The sequence below is a fragment of the Schistocerca americana genome, chromosome 7 (assembly GCF_021461395.2).
Source record: "Schistocerca americana isolate TAMUIC-IGC-003095 chromosome 7, iqSchAmer2.1, whole genome shotgun sequence".
Classification (NCBI taxonomy): Eukaryota; Metazoa; Arthropoda; class Insecta; order Orthoptera; family Acrididae; genus Schistocerca; species Schistocerca americana.
Genome location: NC_060125.1, coordinates 57,484,973 through 57,505,351, shown reverse-complemented (window position 1 = coordinate 57,505,351; position 20,379 = coordinate 57,484,973). Strand labels below are relative to the sequence as shown.

General features: G+C 40.2%; 1 protein-coding gene across 1 annotated transcript in view; it reads right to left on the bottom strand.

Moving 5' to 3' along the window:
• The window catches only part of LOC124622700 (modular serine protease-like), a 215,842-nt gene extending 201,372 nt beyond the window's left edge, over window positions 1–14,470 (bottom strand). Inside the window, exon 1 of the mRNA XM_047148489.1 lies at window positions 14,419–14,470. Coding sequence (XP_047004445.1) covers window positions 14,419–14,470 — 52 coding nt within the window. The remainder of the gene's footprint in view (window positions 1–14,418) is intronic.
• Window positions 14,471–20,379: the final 5,909 nt, after the last annotated feature.

Sequence of the window (20,379 nt, the reverse complement as noted above, 5' to 3'; positions counted from 1 at the left end):
GACTCAGCATACAGGAAAGTCAAAATAACCTTTGGTGACATTAAAAGCAACGGTGGTAACATTAAGAGTGCAACGGGAATTCCACTGTTAAATGCAGAGGAGAGAGCAGATAGGTGGAAAGAATACATTGAAAGCCTCTATGAGGGTGAAGATTGGAGGACTTACGGTCAAATACGGCAGAAGGGATAGATAACATTCCATCAGAATTTCTAAAATCATTGGGGGAAGTGGCAACAAAACGACTATTCACGTTGGTGTGTAGAATATATGAGTCTGGCGACATACCGTCTGACTTTCGGAAAAGCATCATCCACACAATTCCGAAGACGGCAAGAGCTGACAAGTGTGAGAATTATCGCACAATCAGCTTAAGGGGCTCCGGAACGCCCTATACTTGCAGTGTTAAAATAACGCTTATAAATTACATCTTTCCTCACAAAGTATTTGAGGTAGGAAGTTGAACTTTTTACAGATTATTTATTGGAATATGGGCTACAACTTAACACAGGGATTTTACAAAATTTTAGTTCAGTTATTAAAGACGATTTTTTTTTTCAATTGTAATGAAAATTCACAACATTTTTTGCAATTTTTTATTTATATATTCAAAAATATACAGTTTTTTGGAAAAAGGCTGTGTTAAATTATGCAGAAGGTACTGTGTAATATTTACTGAAAGTTTGAAACAAATATGTTTGGAAGATCCTTAGAAAACATGTAATTAGTATGAGAAAATAAAAGTTTTGGGAATCGAGCGACAAAGATTGGATTAACTTTTTAGTGCATTCCAGGTCCATAGGATGGATTATCTTCATCCTCTGCAAACTCCTCCTCCAGCTTCCTCTTGTTCCTCCTCCTGTTTACTCTTGCTTGTATTTCTAGACTCTTTACAGCCCTGTCTGCAGCCCGAAGGCGTTCCTTGTCTAAAGCAAGCATCGCTCGTTGTTGTGTTCGTAGATTTTGCTACCATTTTCTTCAGTTGCAGTTACTGCAACACTGTTCCAAAAGGTGGTCATGTATGAACACTTATGACATTTCAGTTGTATTTCACTAGCAAGTCCTACGTGCTTTATTATGGAGAGTTCCAGACCAACTTCACTACAATGAATACATCTTACACAGTTTCAAAAAATTCCTTTGAGAACCGACATATCAAATATTTCATTCACATCCGATTCGCCCATAAAACATTCATAGTTTTCACTCATTGAACCAAGCTTCTTCTGTGAAGTATTTTCTTTCCCACTTTGACTGCTATGGGCAGGTGTACTTGAGAGGTTAGGTTCACTCACTTGGTTATCGTCTTTATTGTTTACAGTAATAACACATACCTTTGGCTTTCCAACATTTCTCCTTTTCTTAAAAGCCTTCAGAGGATTTCTAATTACTTTTACTCATTATTATACTTCAACAAAACAGAGACTCAAGAAACAGAATTAATTACGAATATTTTCGAGATAACGACAGAGTAAATAAACATGAAACAATCGACAATCACACCAGCAATATATATTGAACCATCACAGGTTAGCCACAACACATACTTTATCTCACATCACTAAAATGTACCTGATGAACACGGACGTTAATAATAACACTATTTGACAGCCGTTTAACAGCGCCACAGTGGGTCACGCCCATGTAGAACACATTTCGAAAAAATTTAAAAATAGTTGTAGTCTTCGGAATTGAGTAAATTATATATCTATTAAAAGGTAATAGTCTGCAGATTCAGAAAACGCAAAAAAGTAAAAATTGAACTTTTCATAATTTTGAGCCTTTCCGGAGCCCCTTAACTGCTCATGCATCGAAGCTGCTTACAAGAATAATATACAGAAGAATGGAAAAGAAAATTGAGAATGCGCTAGGTGACGATCAGTTTGGCTTTAGGAAAAGTAAAGGGACGAGAGAGGCAATTCTGACGTTACGGCTAATAATGGAAGCAAGCCTAAAGAAAAATCAAGACACTTTCATAGGATTTGTCGACCTGGAAAAAGCGTTCGACAATATAAAATGGTGCAAGCTGTTCGAGAATCTGAAAAAAGTAGGGGTAAGCTATAGGGAGAGACGGGTCATATACAATATGTACAACAACCAAGGGGGAATAATAAGAGTGGACGATCAAAAACGAAGTGCTCGTATTAAGAAGGGTGTAAGACAAGGCTGTAGCCTTTCACCCTTACTCTTCAATCTGTACATCGAGGAAGCAATGATGGAAATAAAAGGAAGGTTCAGGAGTGGAATTAAAATACAAGGTGAAAGGATATCAATGATACGATTTGCTGATGACATTGCTATCCTGAGTGAAAGTGAAGAAGAATTAAATGATCTGCTGAACGGAATGAACAGTCTAATGAGTACACAGCATGGTTTGAGAGTAAATCGGAGAAAGATGAAGGTAATGAGAAGTAGTAGAAATGAGAACAGCGAGAAACTTAACATCAGGATTGATGGTCACGAAGTCAATGAAGTTAAGGAATTCTGGTACCTAGGCAGTAAAATAACCAATGACGGACGGAGCAAGGAGGACATCAAAAGCAGACTCGCTATGGCAAAAAAGGCATTTCTGGCCAAGAGAAGTCTACTAATATCAAATACCGGCCTTAATTTGAGGAAGAAATTTCTGAGGATGTATGTCTGGAGTACAGCATTGTATGGTAGTGAAACATGGACTGTGGGAAAACCGGTACAGAAGAGAATCGAAGCATTTGAGATGTGGTGCTATAGACTAATGTTGAAAATTAGGTGGACTGATAAGGTAAGGAATGAGGAGGTTCTACGCAGAATCGGAGAGAAAAGGAATATGTGGAAAACACTGATAAGGAGAAGGGACAGGATGATAGGACATCTGCTAAGACATGAGGGAATGACTTCCATAGTACTAGAGGGAGCGGTAGAGGGCAAAAACTGCAGAGGAAGACAGAGATTGGAATACGTCAAGCAAATAATTGAGGACGAAGGTTGCAAGTGCTACTCTGAGATGAAGAGGTTAGCACAGGAAAGGAATTCGTGGTGGGCCGCATCAAACCAGTCAGTAGACTGATGACCAAAAAAAATCTCTCTGCTCAGCCATGCCCATCCACTTGTATGGCCCCTGCTAGACATACCGATACTAACCACAAAAATGCATGTTGTGGAGATCAGCCTGCATATTAGGGGTGAAAATGCTTATTTGCCCATATTTCCAATCGTAAGGGAACTAGGAGGTTTTAACCCCCACAGTCCTGGTTGCCATGTAGCAAGTTGTATATGCATCATGTTTGGTTGCAATGATAAAGTGATTTAGGAGGACATACTAGTCTTTGCACTGAGGCTTCGTCTGCATGTGCATATATTGTACATACCACCTCCCCTTTCCGTTTCCTCCCCTCCCTCCCCCTCTGTGTCTCCTCCACATCATCCTCCCAACTACCTGAATGTCTCCTCCTCCCCCCCTCTCTCTGTCTCTTTATCTCCTCCTGATCCTTCTATTTGTCCATCTCCTCGGTCCCCTCTCTTCAACCATATATGCCTCCCCTCCCTCTGTCCTCATTCCCCCCTCCCAATTTCTATTCATCTCCTTCCCCCTCTTCCTTTTGCACCTGCCCACTATTGCACTACATTTTCTACCTGGCTCCTGCATCATCCTGTCCTACCTCTTTCTACCATCTCCACCGCCTCTCTCTCTCTCTCTCTCTCTCTCTCTCTCTCTCTCTCTCTCTCTCTCTCTCTCTCTCTCTTTCACTTTGTCCATCACATCACTCCTCTGCCGTCCACTATATCCACCTCCTCCTACTTCACACACTCTCTGCCCATCCCCTTCTGCCCCCTCTCGCTGTCTATTCCCTTCTGGGCTCTCTATATCTATCTATATCCATCCACTCCTGCGCCATCTCGCCCTATCCATTCTCCCCTGCCCCCTTTCTGTTCATCGCACACTCTACCCCTCTCGAATTCTCCCAGCTATTCCCATCTGCAGATGTAGCCGCTGCAAAGCAAATCAATAGAACTGCCGCAACACAACACGCCTATTGTGTAGGGCGCCTACACATTGAGAGCTTCAGAAGCGTTTCTTACTCCTGCACTACAAAAGAGGTTGATAACGCAAGCTGATACCATTACCATACAATTCGCCAGTCATATAGGACAGCAAATCTGGCAGGGGTTACAAAAATTGTATTTGTCTTATCTTTCGCTCATACTGCAGCTAGAAGTTTATGAACCTCAGAATGCTGATGCTCATTAAGTCTGTTGTTTGTGTGTCAAATTTGGATGAAATATACACTAGGGTTTCGGAAAAGACCCCAATTTATACATTCATCTGCAGAAAAAGATACTTGGTATGGATGTTCCCAACATTACATGCAATTCTTCTTATGTTATTGTTGTTGTTGTGGTCTTCAGTCCTGAGACTGGCTTGATGCAGCTCTCCATGCTACTCTATCCTGTGCAGGCTTCTTCATCTCCCAGTACCTACTGCAGCCTACATCCTTCTGAAATCTGCTTAGTGTATTCATCTCTTGGTTTCCCTCAACGATTTTTACCCTCCACGCTGCCCTCCAGTACCAAATTGGAGATCCCTTGATGCCTCAGAACATGTCCTACCAATCAATCCCTTCTTCTAGTCAAGTTGTACGACAAACTCCTCTTCTCCCCGTTGCTGTTGTTGTCTTCAGTCCTGAGACTGGTTTGATGCAGCTCTACATGCTACTCTATCCTGTGCAAGCTTCTTCATCTCCCAGTACTTACTGCAACCTACATCTTTCTGAATTTGCTTAGTGTATTCATCTCTTGGTCTCCCTCTACGATTTTTACCCTCAACGCTGCCCTCTAATGCTAAATTTGTGATCCCTTGATGTCTCAGAACATGTCCTACCAACCGGTCCCTTCTTCTAGTCAAGTTGTGCCACAAACTCCTCTTCTCCCCAATTCTATTCGATACCTCCTCATTAGTTATGTGATCTACCCATCTAATCTTCAGCATTCTTCTGTAGCACCACATTTCGAAAGCTTCTATTCTCTTCTTGTCCAAACTATTTATCGTCCATGTTTCACTTCCATACATGGCTACACTCCATACAAATACTTTCAGAAACGACTTCCTGACATTTAAATCTATACTCGATGTTAGCATTTTTTTCTTCTTCAGAAACGCTTTCCTTGCCATTGCCTGTCTACATTTTATATCCGCTCTACTTCAACCATCATCATTTATTTTGCTTCCCAAATAGCAAAACTCCTTTACTACTTTAAGCGTCTCATTTCCTAATCTAATTCCCTCAGCATCACCCGACTTAATTTGACTACATTCCATTATCCTCGTTTTGCTTTTGTTGATGTTCATCTTATATCCTCCTTTCAAGACACTGTCCATTCCGTTCAACTGCTCTTCCAAGTCCTTTGCTGTCTCTGACAGAATTACAATGTCATCGGCGAACCTCAAAGTTTTTATTTCTTCTCCATGGACTTTAATACCCACTCCGAATTTTTCTTTTGTTTCCTTTACTGCTTGCTCAATATACAGATTGACTAACATCGGGGCAGGCTACAACCCTTCTCACTCCCTTCCCAACCGCTGCTTCCCTTTCATGCCCCTCGACTCTTATAACTGCCATCTGGTTTCTGTACAAATTGTAAATAGCCTTTCGCTCCCTGTATTGTACCCCTGCCACCTTCAGAATTTGAAAGAGAGTATTCCAGTCAACGTTGTCAAAAGCTTTCTCTAAGTCTGCAAATGCTAGAAACGTAGGTTTGCCTTTCCTTAATCTATTTTCTAAGATAACTCGTAGGTTCAGTATTGCTTCACGTCTTCCAACATTTCTACGGAATCCAAACTGATCTTCCCCGACGTCGGCTTCTACCAGTTTTTCCATTCGTCTGTAAAGAATTCGCGTTAGTATTTTGCAGCTGTGACTTATTACACTGATAGTTCGGTAATTTTCACATCTGTCAACACCTGCTTTCTTTGGGATTTGAATTACTATATTCTTCTTGAAGTCTGAGGGAATTTCGCCTGTCTCATACATCTTTCTCACCAGGTGGTAGAGTTTTGTTAGGCCTGGCTCTCCCAGGCCTTCAGTAGATCTAATGGAGTGTTGTCTACTCCCGGGGCCTTGTTTCGACTTAGGTCTTTCAGTGCTCTGTCAAACTTTTCACGCTTCTTATATTTAACCCTAAAACGCTTCTAGGACGAATACTTTTCAGAAACAGTAATCTTCAGAATGACTAATGATTTGCACATTTATTCACATGTGTGCTGTGTTTCATAAAGTACCGGTACTTTGTATCAAGATCAAACAATGCTGAGAAGGAAATAATTTGATTTGGAGTGTCAAATAACATGCAGTTTATAAACACTAAAAACTCGCGATTTATGGAGTGATATACATCAACATCTACACATAGGCCCATCTCAATTTTTTTACTACAGTGCTTTTATTTCTAATCACTTGTATTAGAATTTTCTGTAGATGCAAAGCGCGTTCCATTTCTAAATGCTGAAACAGTTTATGAAAGTTAAGATGCTCATATCGCGGGATCTGAATGAAGATCTTGTACTTCAACAGAACTCAACATCTGCCCTCCCCCCCCCCCCCCCCCACACACATACACACACACACACACACACACACACACCATGAAGAAAAAATTATTCACATCTAAGCCTTTGCTGTGATGGGTAAAGTTGCGTGACGGTGTGTTCGTTTCCGTTACCAACAGAACAAATTATGGTAGATATGCACGTGCCATTTACTATGTACTTATTTACTACGTACTTTGCCTAGACATATCTATCATTCGCTTTAGTACCAAAACATCTACAGTTAAAAACAGAGTTCAAACCAAATGACCCACTTGGAGTGGAGGGCGGGTGGTAGGCGACAAATAAAGCCCTCTCCAAGGCAAGTAGTACACAATTTCAAAACACCATTCATTTGAAAGCTAACTCCCACTCTGCATACATTAATACATGTTATCATATCCATAGATATAGGTTAACTGGTGAATTAAATATATGTAATATTTCAATTAGCTTTCGATTAAATGCTACTGGACGCCTACTAAAGAAAAACAGATCTTCTAAGATCTCTAACCAGCTTGCGAAGGGAGTGCAGTGATCTATGAGGAAGCTTGTAGTAGGAGTTACATAGTTCGATTCATTGGACGCATGGAAGAACACATGGCAACTGCAATTCGACATAAAGAGAACGTTCAGGTTGAGTCTCATGAAAAGTCCACTTCATGTCTAACTGTACGCAACTGAACAGTGCAAGTGAGGCGTACAAAGTGTCAGATTATTGCCAGCTGTCGTGGCCGATCGGTTCTAGGCGCTACAATCTGGAACAGCGCGACCGCTACGGCGCAGGTTAGAATCCTGCCTCGGGCATGGACGTGTGTGATGTCCTTAGGTTAGTTAGGTTTAAGTAGTTCTAAGTTCTAGGCTCAGTTCCGTTTCAGCGGCGCTCACGAGTGGCCGCTGTTAACTGTTGCGCTATACTTCAGTGTTTACATCGCTGTACTTGTGCTTCGCCAAGTGCCGTCCGTGTTCGTTCCTGTTCCTTGTGATCTGATCGCTCTTTCTGGTCTTGCTGCTGTTACCTGGAATTTCGGTTGTTTAACCGAAATTGCTTCGCTGAATTAACCAAAAAGAATACTCTGGTATTTGCTTTTGACAAGGAATCCCGTCCTGTTCAGCCGACATCCCTGGAAATAGATAACTGGATTACACAGGTAATTGGTCTAAATTCTGAAACCGTTCATACCTGGCAACTGGATCAGGAAAAATACTGTGTTTTTCTCAAGTTAATCAGTGCTTCGACTGTTGATGAAGTGTTACGAAAGTGGGGCTATGAAGTAGATTTTGTGCATAGAAATGGTTATAAAAGTAAGGTTTCCATCTATAGAGCGGACATTCATTACAAAACCGTTCGTGTCTCGAATCTTCCCATTGAAATTGAAAATGATAAGATTAAGGAAGCTCTTTCAAACTACGGAGACGTTAAATCAATTACAAATGAAAGATGGTCGCCTCGCTTTAAACTGCAGTGTTTTAACGGGGTCCGCTGTGTAGAGATGGACGTTAAGACGAATATTCCGTCTCACATAACTGTTTGTGGGCATAAGGCACAAATTGTTTGTACAGGTCAGGAAGCTACATGTCATATATGTAACGAAACCGGCCACTTCAGACAGGAATGTCCGCGGCGAACTGTTGTTCTTAAAAGTAATTTGATACAGCGTCAGAAGCTTACCTTAAATGATCTGTTACCAAAGAATAGCCCAGAACAACTGGTTGAGGATGTTAACGCAGCGGGCCAAGCTGATGTCTCCCTTCACGAGAACAGTCAATTTCCCCCGTTACAACAAAAGGAAACCCTGTTGCCACTACTCGTGAAACTGAAACGCAACAGAAAAAACGACCTCTGGAGATAACTGATAGTTGTTCAGAGGACGAGCTGTCTTGTCCCACTCCCTCACTTCGCAAGCAAAAACAGTGCGATGAGAAGGCAGAGGAACCTGAAGGCAAAATGCGAATGGAAACTAATGAACAGAAAGATAATACACATACGGTACCAGAAAATGAAGGGGGTGTAAGCAGCATTAATTTGCAAGAAACAACAGGTGCAGTAACCGATTGCAAAGATCAGAATGTATCTGTTAATAAACAAATTCAGGGAGAGGTTGCAAAACTGCAGTCTCCATTTGTTTCCCTCGATCAGAAAGTGAGTGAAATTAATAAAGAACGACGAAGTGGTGGCCAGACTGAAATCACGGTCAACACCTCAGGGCAGGCGCCGGCAACCGTAACTGCTAAAGCGTCTGCTGCTGCTCCAGATAAGCCGCGAAGTAAAATACCGACGCAACCAAATGAGAATGTAGCTCGTAACCAAGGGAAGGGAAAATCCGGTAGGGGCGACCCAAGCCCAAACAATGTTCAGTCCGAAACGGTCGTACATGAATCACTGGAGGAAAAATCAGAAAGTTTACCAGGAAATCAGTTTGCTTGCGGTACAAGAGAAACATCAGAAGTAGAAAAAAACGGGACGGTAACTAATAAACTGATTGAAGTGTTATTCCATGTTCAGCCTTCCGAGAAAACTGTTACAGCTTAACTGAACCCTGAACCACAGTAAACTAAATTAGTTCAACAAAACAACTACATAGTGACAGCACAATGACGCAATCTTATTCTGTCATCACTATAAACATAAATAAAATCACGACCGGTTTGAAATTATCGGCTCTTAAGGAATTTTTGTACGAATCCACGACTGATATTGCCCTGTTACAAGAAGTTCTAATTTCGGATTTGGTGATTCCCGGTTTTGTCAGTTACATAAATGTATCTCTCGAAACAAGTGGTGGAACAGCTATTTTGGTGAGGGAAGGGATTACAGTAAGCGAGGTGGAATGACTGGAATCCGAAAGGGGAATATGACTAAATGTCTATGATGTGACTATCATCAACTTGTTCGCCCCTTCAGGAAGTTCTCATGGAGCTGACAGGGCACGTTTCTTCAAAGATGACTTGATATACTTGTTAAGGAAATCGCCAAGACAGTTATTACTTGGAGGTGATTTTAATTGTGTTTTAAATCGAAAAGATCAGTTACCTAATTTTAATTTCTCAAGTGAACTAAAACAATTAGTTACTGGTTTAGAATTAAAGGACATATGGGAAATCAAATACCCCTCCACTGTTGAGTTCACTTATGTCACGGCAACATCACGTAGCAGGATTGATAGACTATATATCTCTATAAATCTTGTAACTTCCGTGACAAAAGTAGAAACCATTCCTAAGTACTTTTCAGACCATTCAAGTGTCTTAGCTTGCATAAATCTAACAAGACAGCCGGTTCGCCGATTCAAGAATCAGTGGAATTTGAACACTTCCTTGTTAGTAAATCATGATTTAGAAGATCTGATTAAAGAAACATGGGCAATATGCCTGCGAGCCCGTAGTAGATATGCCACTGCTATTGACTGGTGGGTTAAAATGGCAAAGCCAAAGTTGAGGAAAGTTCTTATTCAATACAGTGCCCAGAGCGCAAGGGAAATGAAATGCGCTACAGAGTATTACTATTCCGTTTTGAGAGATCTATATGATCAAGTCTCAGCAGGTTCCTCACTTCGGATAGCAGACATCGAAAAAGTCAAAGCCAAGTTACTTAATATCAAGAGAAGTCAAATGGAAGGGTTGAAATTAAATAGAAGGCAAATTCGGTGTCAGCAGATGAAACTACTTCCCTATATCATTTAGTGAAGCATACGAAAAACGGGAGAAGGACTTTTACTGAAGAAATTCGAACAAAACACGGTACGATTCTCAGAACCCAGCAGGATATCATGGACGAGATTTATCGCTATTATTGCGAGCTATATTCTGTACATCAAAGTAGTGATGCTTCTTTGGTAGAATTCCTTGACATCCTAGCCCCACAGCTGACAGAAGATGACAACGAAAATTTTCTCGAGGTTGTCAGTGAAGAAGACGTGTATGTGACACTGTGCGCCTCACCACCAAAAAAATCCCCAGGACCGGATGGTCTGCCAGGAGAGTTTTACATCCGTTACTGGCCAATAGTAGGTGCGAAAATCACGGATATTGTAAATGAGGTTATTCAGGGTAAAATGATTCCGACTGAGTTTAAGGAGAGTAAAATTGTTCTGGTGCCAAAAAATAATGGAAACAAAGATTTAAATAATTTTCGTCCAATTTCACTGCTGAATTCTGATTATAAATTAATAGCTAGAATAATAAACAAGATAATTTCATGCCTTACAGATAAAATTATTAGTCAACATCAGAACTGTGCGCAAGGCAGAATCATTTTTCAAAATCTAGCGGAATTCAGGGATATCATTGCAATAACTTCTATAACAAACATAAAGTGTGCTTTATTGTTTTTAGATTTTTATAAGGGGTTCGAAGTAGTACACCATGAATATCTTCCACAGACATTGAAGAAAATAGGTTTCAACGACAGGGTTATACAGTTGATTAAGAACATAGCAACTGGAATAAATGCTAAAATAGCGGTGAATTGTCAACAATCCAGGCCGATGCAAATACAACGAGGTGTTCCTCAAGGAAGTCCTCTGTCCATGTCGCTCTTCGCAATTTCGCTGGAACCTTTCCTCCGACATGTCCATGCCAGATTAAAAGGCTTAACATTATCAGGAAATAAAACAGTTATAAGAGCCTATGCTGACGATATAGGGGTCATTATAAGGAATAATGACGAGGTAACCACGCTAGCAACAGTGATTGATTCGTACTGTAGAGCATCTGGAGCCAATGCAAACGGAAAAAAAGTAAGATGTTAAATCCCAGAGGTTTTGATAATATCAACGTCGAGTGGGCAAAATTAGTCCGACAACATAAAACACTTCGGGTTCACCCTGACAGCACGTCGTATGAAAATGACGGCTTTAAATTGGAAAGTTGCAGCAGATAAAGTGCAAGGAGCCATTGTAGAGAATTTAACTCGATATATGAACCAAGTTCAAAGAACACAGTATATCAACTCATGCATCCTTGCTAAGGCTTATTATACTGCCCAGCTGTTTCCAATACCGAGAATGATAGCGAGGAAAATAATGTCCAAAATCACAAAATTTTTGTGGAGAGGTGAAGTGTTCAGAGTACCTGCTAAAGTAGCCACTTTAGATCCTAAAAATGGTGGACTAGGATTAAACGATATAACGGATAAAGCCTCTGCTCTTTTTATCAAAAGGCAAGTTAATTTAATAAGAGACTAGCGAGAAAGCATAACCAGCCAACTTTTCTAGATCATTAAACCTCCAAGCCTGCTTCCCCCGACTGACGTGCAGAATATCAACAGTCGCTTACAGCACGTGAGGATTTTCTATGTTGAGTTTTGTTATGTCAGTGTCGAACTCAGGCAGTTCCGACACTTAACATCGAGAGCCATAATTCGGGAACGAGATAAAAGCGAAGGAAGAAACAAAATAGAACGACAGTTTCCAAACATTAAGTGGACTGAGATTTGGAAAAACATTAGTTCTAATGTGCTCACGTCTAATATAAAAACGTCATGGTACAAGACAGTTAACAACATAGTTAGTACCAATGAAAGACTGTACGCAATCGGACTCTGTGAAACAAATTTATGTCAACAATGCCATCTAGTTGACACAGTAATTCATAGATATACTTGCAGTGGTCACATGAATAGTTGGAAGTGGATCCGGGAGCAAATAGCTTTGATTACAAGAACATCCCCTGAGTATATATCGCTGTCATTGATACACAGGCCTGAAGCACGCTATTTCCAAGAAGCAAAAAATAACGCTGTGTACTGGTTGCTGGGAAATTTTTTTAACTACGTCCTTAACAAATCAGGATCCGATAACATCATAGAGTTCAAGGTACGCATGCTGTGTGAGTCCCACAAAATTAGAATCTATTCGAATCACAAGAAAAAGTTCGGTAATATGCTAAAAATTGTATTTGAAAGAATGGGCATTGGTTAATATAAAAAAAGAAGACTGTGTTGACAGTGATGTATTGTAGTTACCTTAAGGATACTATTTAAGATTTTACAGTATATTTATGATGTGTGCATTTTCTACTTCAGAGACTAGTTTTTTGAAATTTATAAGCTAATGTACAGAACTTATGTGACATTGAGATTGTGTGTCTAATATTGCCAAACACGAAACATTAAAGGTGCATTATCGGCTTATACTAGAAATTTGGAAATAGACAGTTTTTATAGAAATGTCCTTATGGATTGGTTAAAACCATAAGATTATCTGATAAATGTAATATTCAATGGCTGGCACATTGCCTGTTTTTTCAGCGAAAGACTGATTATATAGATCTGATCACTTCAGATACTTAGATTCAATTAATGTCCAGAAAGCGTAGTTGGAAGACTAGTCAACTTTATTACATATCTCCTTTCCGCCATTCTCAAGTATTTACGTTTAATTTAATTCTTTCTGGTGATTTAGTCAGTAACACAATCTTCTGTTGTCTTTCCTTAACGTCAGCGCAATTGAAATGATCAAACCGTTTTGTTTAAATAACTTCATGTATGTATAACTTAGTATGTATTTGGAATGTGTAACATTGTTTTTTTTAATAAAAGTTTTATAAAAAGAAAAGAAGTTAAGTCCCATAGTGCTCAGAGCCATTTTTTGTCAGATTATTCTATCGGAATTAAGAGATTAAATCAGTAACTCGGTCAATTTATTAATGGCAAAAACTAAATCTAATACGGTATGGTTTTCTTGACAAAGTCGTATCGTAAATTCTGCACACTACATGGAAGTGCAAAACATTATAGGAAATTGTCTTTCAAACGTTTTAATACATAGAAATATATGCGAGAAGGAATACGTATATACACACTGCAATACAATATCTACAAAACAGTAAGTTAACTTGATTTTTGATGTGAGTCTTTGTTATCAAAAATCGTCAAAAACTTTTTGCTCCATATATTGGTAGCTGATTATTCCACTACTTATGAAATTTTGATTAAAAACAGTTTTCTGGACGCGTATGTTCTTATTTGCGCGATATATATGTATTTTTCCATTTGTTTGACGGTTGACTGGAATACCGCAGTTTGACCGTTCATACGTTCACTACTGGAATAATGAACAATGTTGAAACGTACCGAGTCCTTAACCGCTCGTACTAACAAATGAATATATATATATATATATATATATATATATATAGAGAGAGAGAGAGAGAGAGAGAGAGAGAGAGAGAGAGAGAGCTGAGTAGTTTACCTTGAAACTTTGAAGTTCCATAGGCTTGGAACGTGTGACGTGGTCGAGTACTTGTAATATCTGAATGCTACCGATGTACTGCACTGCCTCAAGATTAGGGCTTTTACCTTTCACCGAAAGTTTTGTACACGTTTGTTTAAGTGTATCTTAAACAGAAGTTCGGGCTTTGAAACAAAAGAATCTTGCGATGTTCCCCGTAGCAGCATTTATCACAGAACAGATTTGTTTCGCGTCCTAGAAGCATTTCACGGTTACGATACTATATTTTCGTTGAGAAACATTAAGACGTCAGTCGTCCCCCACTATTACTGGTAAAACACAGCTCATTTTCTACAATAGAGAGTGTTTCCATTTCAACAGAAGTATATTTTCAAAAAGGTTCCATGCGTGTAGATAACGGCAAATGCAGTAACAAGCAGTCTATAAACGGGAGAGAGCTCTGTAATTGGCAGGCCTACTCGTGTGGGGCACAACTCTACTAGCACAAACTGGATACGTGATCTCAACAAATAGTACGGATTGCTTGAAATGTTGCTGAGATGTCATTCTTGTAGGTCTAGTGAAACAATTCGGTAAGTAAACGTATACAACTTCCATTAAGAACAATATTATTCAAAACTATCATACGCAGAGGAAGACTGATTGTTTACAAGGGGTATTACTTACAGGAAATGAGCAGCAGAGATAGAGCACATAACTGCCCTCGTCGGAGGCCCATTATACACTGCCGGATAACGGACAGCTTGCCCAGCGACGGAAAGCCAGCAGCCGGTAGCGATCGCTTGAAAGACGCAAATACCGTTACAGGGCAAGGAATGCTGGCGAAATTCGGACATGGGGATTTGCAGACACCAAGGTTTGACGGAAGTTTGCGCTCAATTTAAAGCAGATCATTCATTGTCTCTGCAACAACCTGTATTAACAAACAGGAATAAAGGTCTTAATATACATTCATTAATCGTTTGCGATGATTTCCTTTGGCTGGCGTGCATTTTACAGACTACCAGATAAAGTGTAAATACGATGTATTGCTCGAAGTGGAAGCACTTTACTGGCAGATGAAATATGGACCACAGCTGTGATTTAATTCAACAAGAGCATGTATTGTGTTCGAACGTTATGAATTACCTCGAAGGAAACGGTCTATTGACACACAATCAACATGGGTTGAGAAAACATCGTTCCTGTGAAAACACGACTAGCTCTTTAGTCATATGAAGTGCTGAGTGCTATTGACAAGGGATTTCAGTTCGATTCCGTATTCCTGGATTTCCGAAAGGCTTTTGACACTGTACCACACAAGCGGCTCGTAGTGAAATTGCGTGCTTATGGAATATCGGCTCAGTTATGTGACTGGATTTACGATTTCCTGTCAGAGAGGTCACACTTCGACGTAACTGAAGGAAAGACATCGAGAAAAACAGAAGTGATTTCAGGCATTTCCCATAGTAGTGTTATAGGCCCTTTGCTGTTCCTCATCTATACAAACGACTTGGGAGACAATCTGAGAAGCCGTCTTCGGTTGTTTTCAGATGACGTCGTCGTTTATCGACTAATAAAATCATCAGAAGATCAAAACACACTGCAAAACGATTTAGAAAAAATTTCTGAACAGTGCGAAAAGTGGCAGTTGACCCTAAATAACGAAAAGTGTGAGGTCATCCACAAACTTCAGTTACACGATAAATCAGTCTAATCTGAAAGCCGTAAATTCAACTAGGTATTGCAATTACGAACAACAGAAATTGGAAAGAACACATAGAAAATGTTGTGGGGAAGGCTAACCAAAGGCTGCGTTTTATTGGCAGGACATTTAGAAGATGTAACAGACCTACTAAGGAGACTGCCTACTCTACGATTATCCGTGCTGTTTTAGAATACTGCTGCGCGGTGTGGGATAGAACTGACGGAGTACATCGAAAACCTTCAAAGAAAGGCACCACGTTTTGTATTATCGCGAAATATGGGAGAGAGTGTCACAGAAATGATACAGGATTTTGGCTGGAAATCATTAAAAGAAAAGCGTTTTTCGTTGGTACGGAATCTTATCACGAAATTCCAATCACCAACTTTCTCCTCCGAAGCGAAAATATTTTGTTGACACCGACTTACATAGGAAGGAACGATCACCACGATAAAATAAGGGAAATCAGAGCTCGTACGGAAAGGTATAGGTGTTCGTTCTTTCCGCGTGCTATACGAGATTGGAATAATAGAGAATTGTGAAGGTGGTTCGATGAACCCTCTGCCAGGCACTTAAATGTGATTTGCAGAGTATCCATGAAGATGTAGCTAAAACCGTGTTAATATTTAAAGTGAACGCCATGCCCCAGAGAACAACTTATGAATCTCATTCCGAAGTGTTAACGTATTATCATCTCATAGACTGATGCTACCTAAGAAATTCGTATTACTACACTGCTCGAAAAATTCAGTCTGAGAAACTAGGTCTTTGTTTTGTTTTAAATATGTAGTACGAAGAAATACGTGGGTGCAAATACTGCTATTACAGGCATATTCTACAGCCAAACAATGCTTTCTGCTTGTTTACAGATCGGAAAACATGGGCTATTACTTGAACAATCTGCTTTTTCACGTTAAGCTGCACCATGTCATTTTTGTTAGCCATTTCGAGGTGATAAACTTTTCCTCGATCTATCTCACACGGCAGATAAAAGAGCAGTTTTATCAAACAGCCCATGAAGAACAGGTGTTAGTATAATTCAAGTTAAATGGAAACCAACAAGCTGTACACAACCATATATTAAACAGTTATTATGGCCTTCGAATAGTATGAAAAGTAAACCTTTAAAAATGGTTTAAGGATAGACCACTTCAAGGATATATTTAAGGTAAGTTGAACATAGGAAACACAATTTTTGTTAACTGTATTACATTTATTTTTAAAACTCTTCACTCGCTCTGGGAAATTACAGCATCAGCGACGAAGGATTCACGTTCTTTTTACATAGTCTTCATCATGTTTATGCTACAACTGCAGTACACTTTATTTACTGGTAAGCAAGTAAAGCTGTTATCAATTCGAAAATTGGTTTGCAACCACAGTGCTTCACTATACCTGGTCCTGTTGTACAGGTTCTACCGTTGCCTTCCTGCGCCCTCTGAACTGACGTACCCATACGGTTGAGGGGGTATTACAGTTATTAGCAATGGTCTTCAAACAGGACCTGAAGTTGCTAGTCTCTTCATAATTTTTTACAGTTCTCTCGATCCTGTCGTCCAGTTTCAAGAATTTTTCTTCCTCTTCTTCCCTTCAATATCCATCTCCAGCTTCATGTAGCTGCAGTTCATAAGCTCCGCTTCCTTATTCAAGAATTGCGTCAAATACTTCGTTCTAGGGTGAGAGATAACGATAACCTGATTTGTTTTGTTGTCCCACCTTTCAACAGCATCATCGTTTGGCGCCTTTTCTAGTTACAACATCACATCGCAAAGGGGATATCCTCTTTCTGTAACCAGTGTAATGTAACTTTCACATTAAGCAAGTAATCATTTAAAATTCTTGGTTGTACAACGAATGTCAACGAATATCTTTGTCTTGTCATCTAAATTAATGTGCATCTCACTTCTCAAAGAAAAGGAGACATGTTCTGTGACAACAGATGAAGTCAATAATTTCTCTGTGGTAAGTACCACTCCTCTCTCTCAATGCCGTTGAAGTAAGACGTGTCTTTATCACGCTTAAAAATAATTTCCAGAATATACAAATGGTGATAAAAGAGCGCGTCTGTTTTAGTGCATTTATTTCAACTTTGGATAATAAATTGCTCGGAGCCAAGTCTAATTCACAGGACAAGATCACTATAAGTTGTTGTTGTTGTGTTCTTCTATTCAAATACTGGTTTGATGCAGCTCTCCATGCTACTCTATCTTGTGCAAGCCTCTTCATCTCTGAATAACTACAACAACTTATGTCCTTCTGAATCTCCTTAGCGTATTCATTTCTTGGTCTCCCTCTACGATTTTTACCCTCCACGCTGCCCTCCAATGTTGATTTGGTGATCCCTTGATGCCTCAGAACGTGCCTTAACAACCGATCCCTTCTTCTAGTCAGGTTGTACCACAAAGTTCCCTTCTCCTCAATTCTATTCAGTGCCTCCTCATTGGTTATGTGATCTACCCAACTGATCTTCAGCATTCTTCTGCAGAATCACATCTCAAAAGCTTCGATTCTCTTCTTGTCTAAACTGTTTATCGTCCCTGTTTCACTTCCATACAAAGCTACACTCCATACAAATACTTCCAGAAAGGACTTCCAGACACTTAAATCTATACCGATACTCGATGTTAAATTTACTTTCTTCAGAAACGCTTTTCTTGCCATTGTCAGTCTACATTTTATATCCTCCCTACTTCGACCCTCATCAGTTATTTTGCTTCCCAAATCTAAAAACTCATCTATTACTTTAAGCGTCTCATTTCCTAATCTAATTCACTCAGTATCACCTGACTTTCTTCGACTACATTCCATTGTCCTGATTTGCTTTTGTTGATATTCATCTCACATCCTCTATTCAAGACCCTACCATTCCAGCAACTGCTCTTCCAAGTCCTTTTCTGTCTCTGAAAGAATTACAATGTCATCGACATACCTCAAAGTTTTTATTTCCTCTCCCTGGACCTTAATTTTTAGTCCAAATTTTTATTTTGTTTCCTTTACTGCTTGCCCAATATACAAATTGAGTAAGATCGGGAATAGGCTGCAATCCTGTCTCACTCCCTTCTCAACCAGCGCTTCCCTTTTATGCCCCTCGACTCTTATAACTGCCATCTGGTTTCTGTACAGATTATACATAGTCTTTCGCTCCCTGTATTTCACCCCTGCCACATTCAGAATTTGAAAAGAGACTATTCCAGTCAACAATGTCAAAAGCTTTCTGTATGTCTGTAAATTTTATAACCGTAGGTTTGCCTTACCTAACCTATCTTCTACGAGAAGTCGTAGGGTCAGTACTGCTTCGCGTGTTCCTTCGTTTCTCCGGAAAACAAACTGATCTTCCCCGCGACCGGCTTCTACCAGTTTTTCCATTCTTCTACATCTACATCTACATCCATACTCCGCAAGCCACCTGACGGTGTGTGGCGGAGGGTACCTTGAGTACCTCTATTGGTTTTCCCTTCTACTCCAGTCTCGTATTGTTCGTGGAAAGAAGGATTGTCGGTATGTCTCTGTGTGGGCTCTAATCTCTCTGATTTTATCCTCATGGTCTCTTCGCGAGATATACGTAGGAGGGAGCAATATACTGCTCGGTGAAGTTATGTTCTCGAAACTTCAACAAAAGCCCGTACCGAGCTACTGAGCGCCTCTCCTGCAGAGTCTTCCACTGGAGTTTATCTATCATCTCCGTAACGCTTTCGCGATTACTAAATGATCCTGTAACGAAGCGCGCTGCTCTCTGTTGGATCTTCTCTATCTCTTCTATCAACCCTATCTGGTACGGATTCGACACTGCTAAGCAGTATTCAAGCAGTGGGCGAACAAGCGTACTGTAACCTACTTCCTTTGTTTTCGGATTGCATTTCCTTAGGATTCTTCCAATGAATCTCAGTCTGGCATCTGCTTTACCGACGATCAACTTTATATGATCATTCCATTTTAGATCACTCCTAATGCGTACTCCAAGATAATTTATGGAATTAACTGCATCCAGTTGCTGACCAGCTATATTGTAGCTAAATGATAAGGGATCTTTCTTTCTATGTATTCGCAGCTCATTACACTTGTCTACATTGAGATTCAGTTGCCATTCCCTGCACCATGCGTCAATTCGCTGCAGATCCTCCTGCATTTCAATACAATTTTCCATTGTTACAACCTCTCGATATACCACAGCATCATCCGCAAAAAGCCTCAGTGAACTTCCGATGTCATCCACAAGGTTATTTATGTATATTGTGAATAGCAACGGTCCTACGGCACTTCCCTGCGGCACACCTGAAATCACTCTTACTTCGGAAGACTTCTCTCCATTGAGAATGACATGCTGCGTTCTGTTATCTAGGAACTCTTCAATCCAATCAAACAATTGGTCTGATAGTCCATATGCTCTTACTTTGTTCATTAAACGACTGTGGGGAACTGTATCGAAAGCCTTGCGGAAGTCAAGAAACACGGCATCTACCTGGGAACCCTTGTCTATGGCCCTCTGAGTCTCGTGGACGAATAGCGCGCGCTGTGTTTCACACGATCGTCTTTTTGAAACCCATGCTAATTCCTGCAGAGTAGATTTCTAGTCTCCAGAAAAGTCATTATACTCGAACATAATACGTGTTCCAAAATTCTACAACTGATCGACGTTAGAGATATAGGTCTATAGTTCTGCACATCTGTTCGACGTCCCTTCTTGAAAACGGGGATGACCTGTGCCCTTTTCCAATCATTTGGAACGCTACGCTCTTCTAGAGACCTATGATATACCGCTGCAAGAAGGGGGGCAAGTTCCTTCGCGTACTCTGTGTAAAATCGAACTGGTATCCCATCAGGTCCAGCGGCCTTTCCTCTTTTGAGCGATTTTAATTGTCTCCCTCTGTCGTCTATTTCGATATCTACCATTGTGTCATCTGTTCGACAATCTAGAGAAGGAACTACAGTGCAGTCTTCCTCTG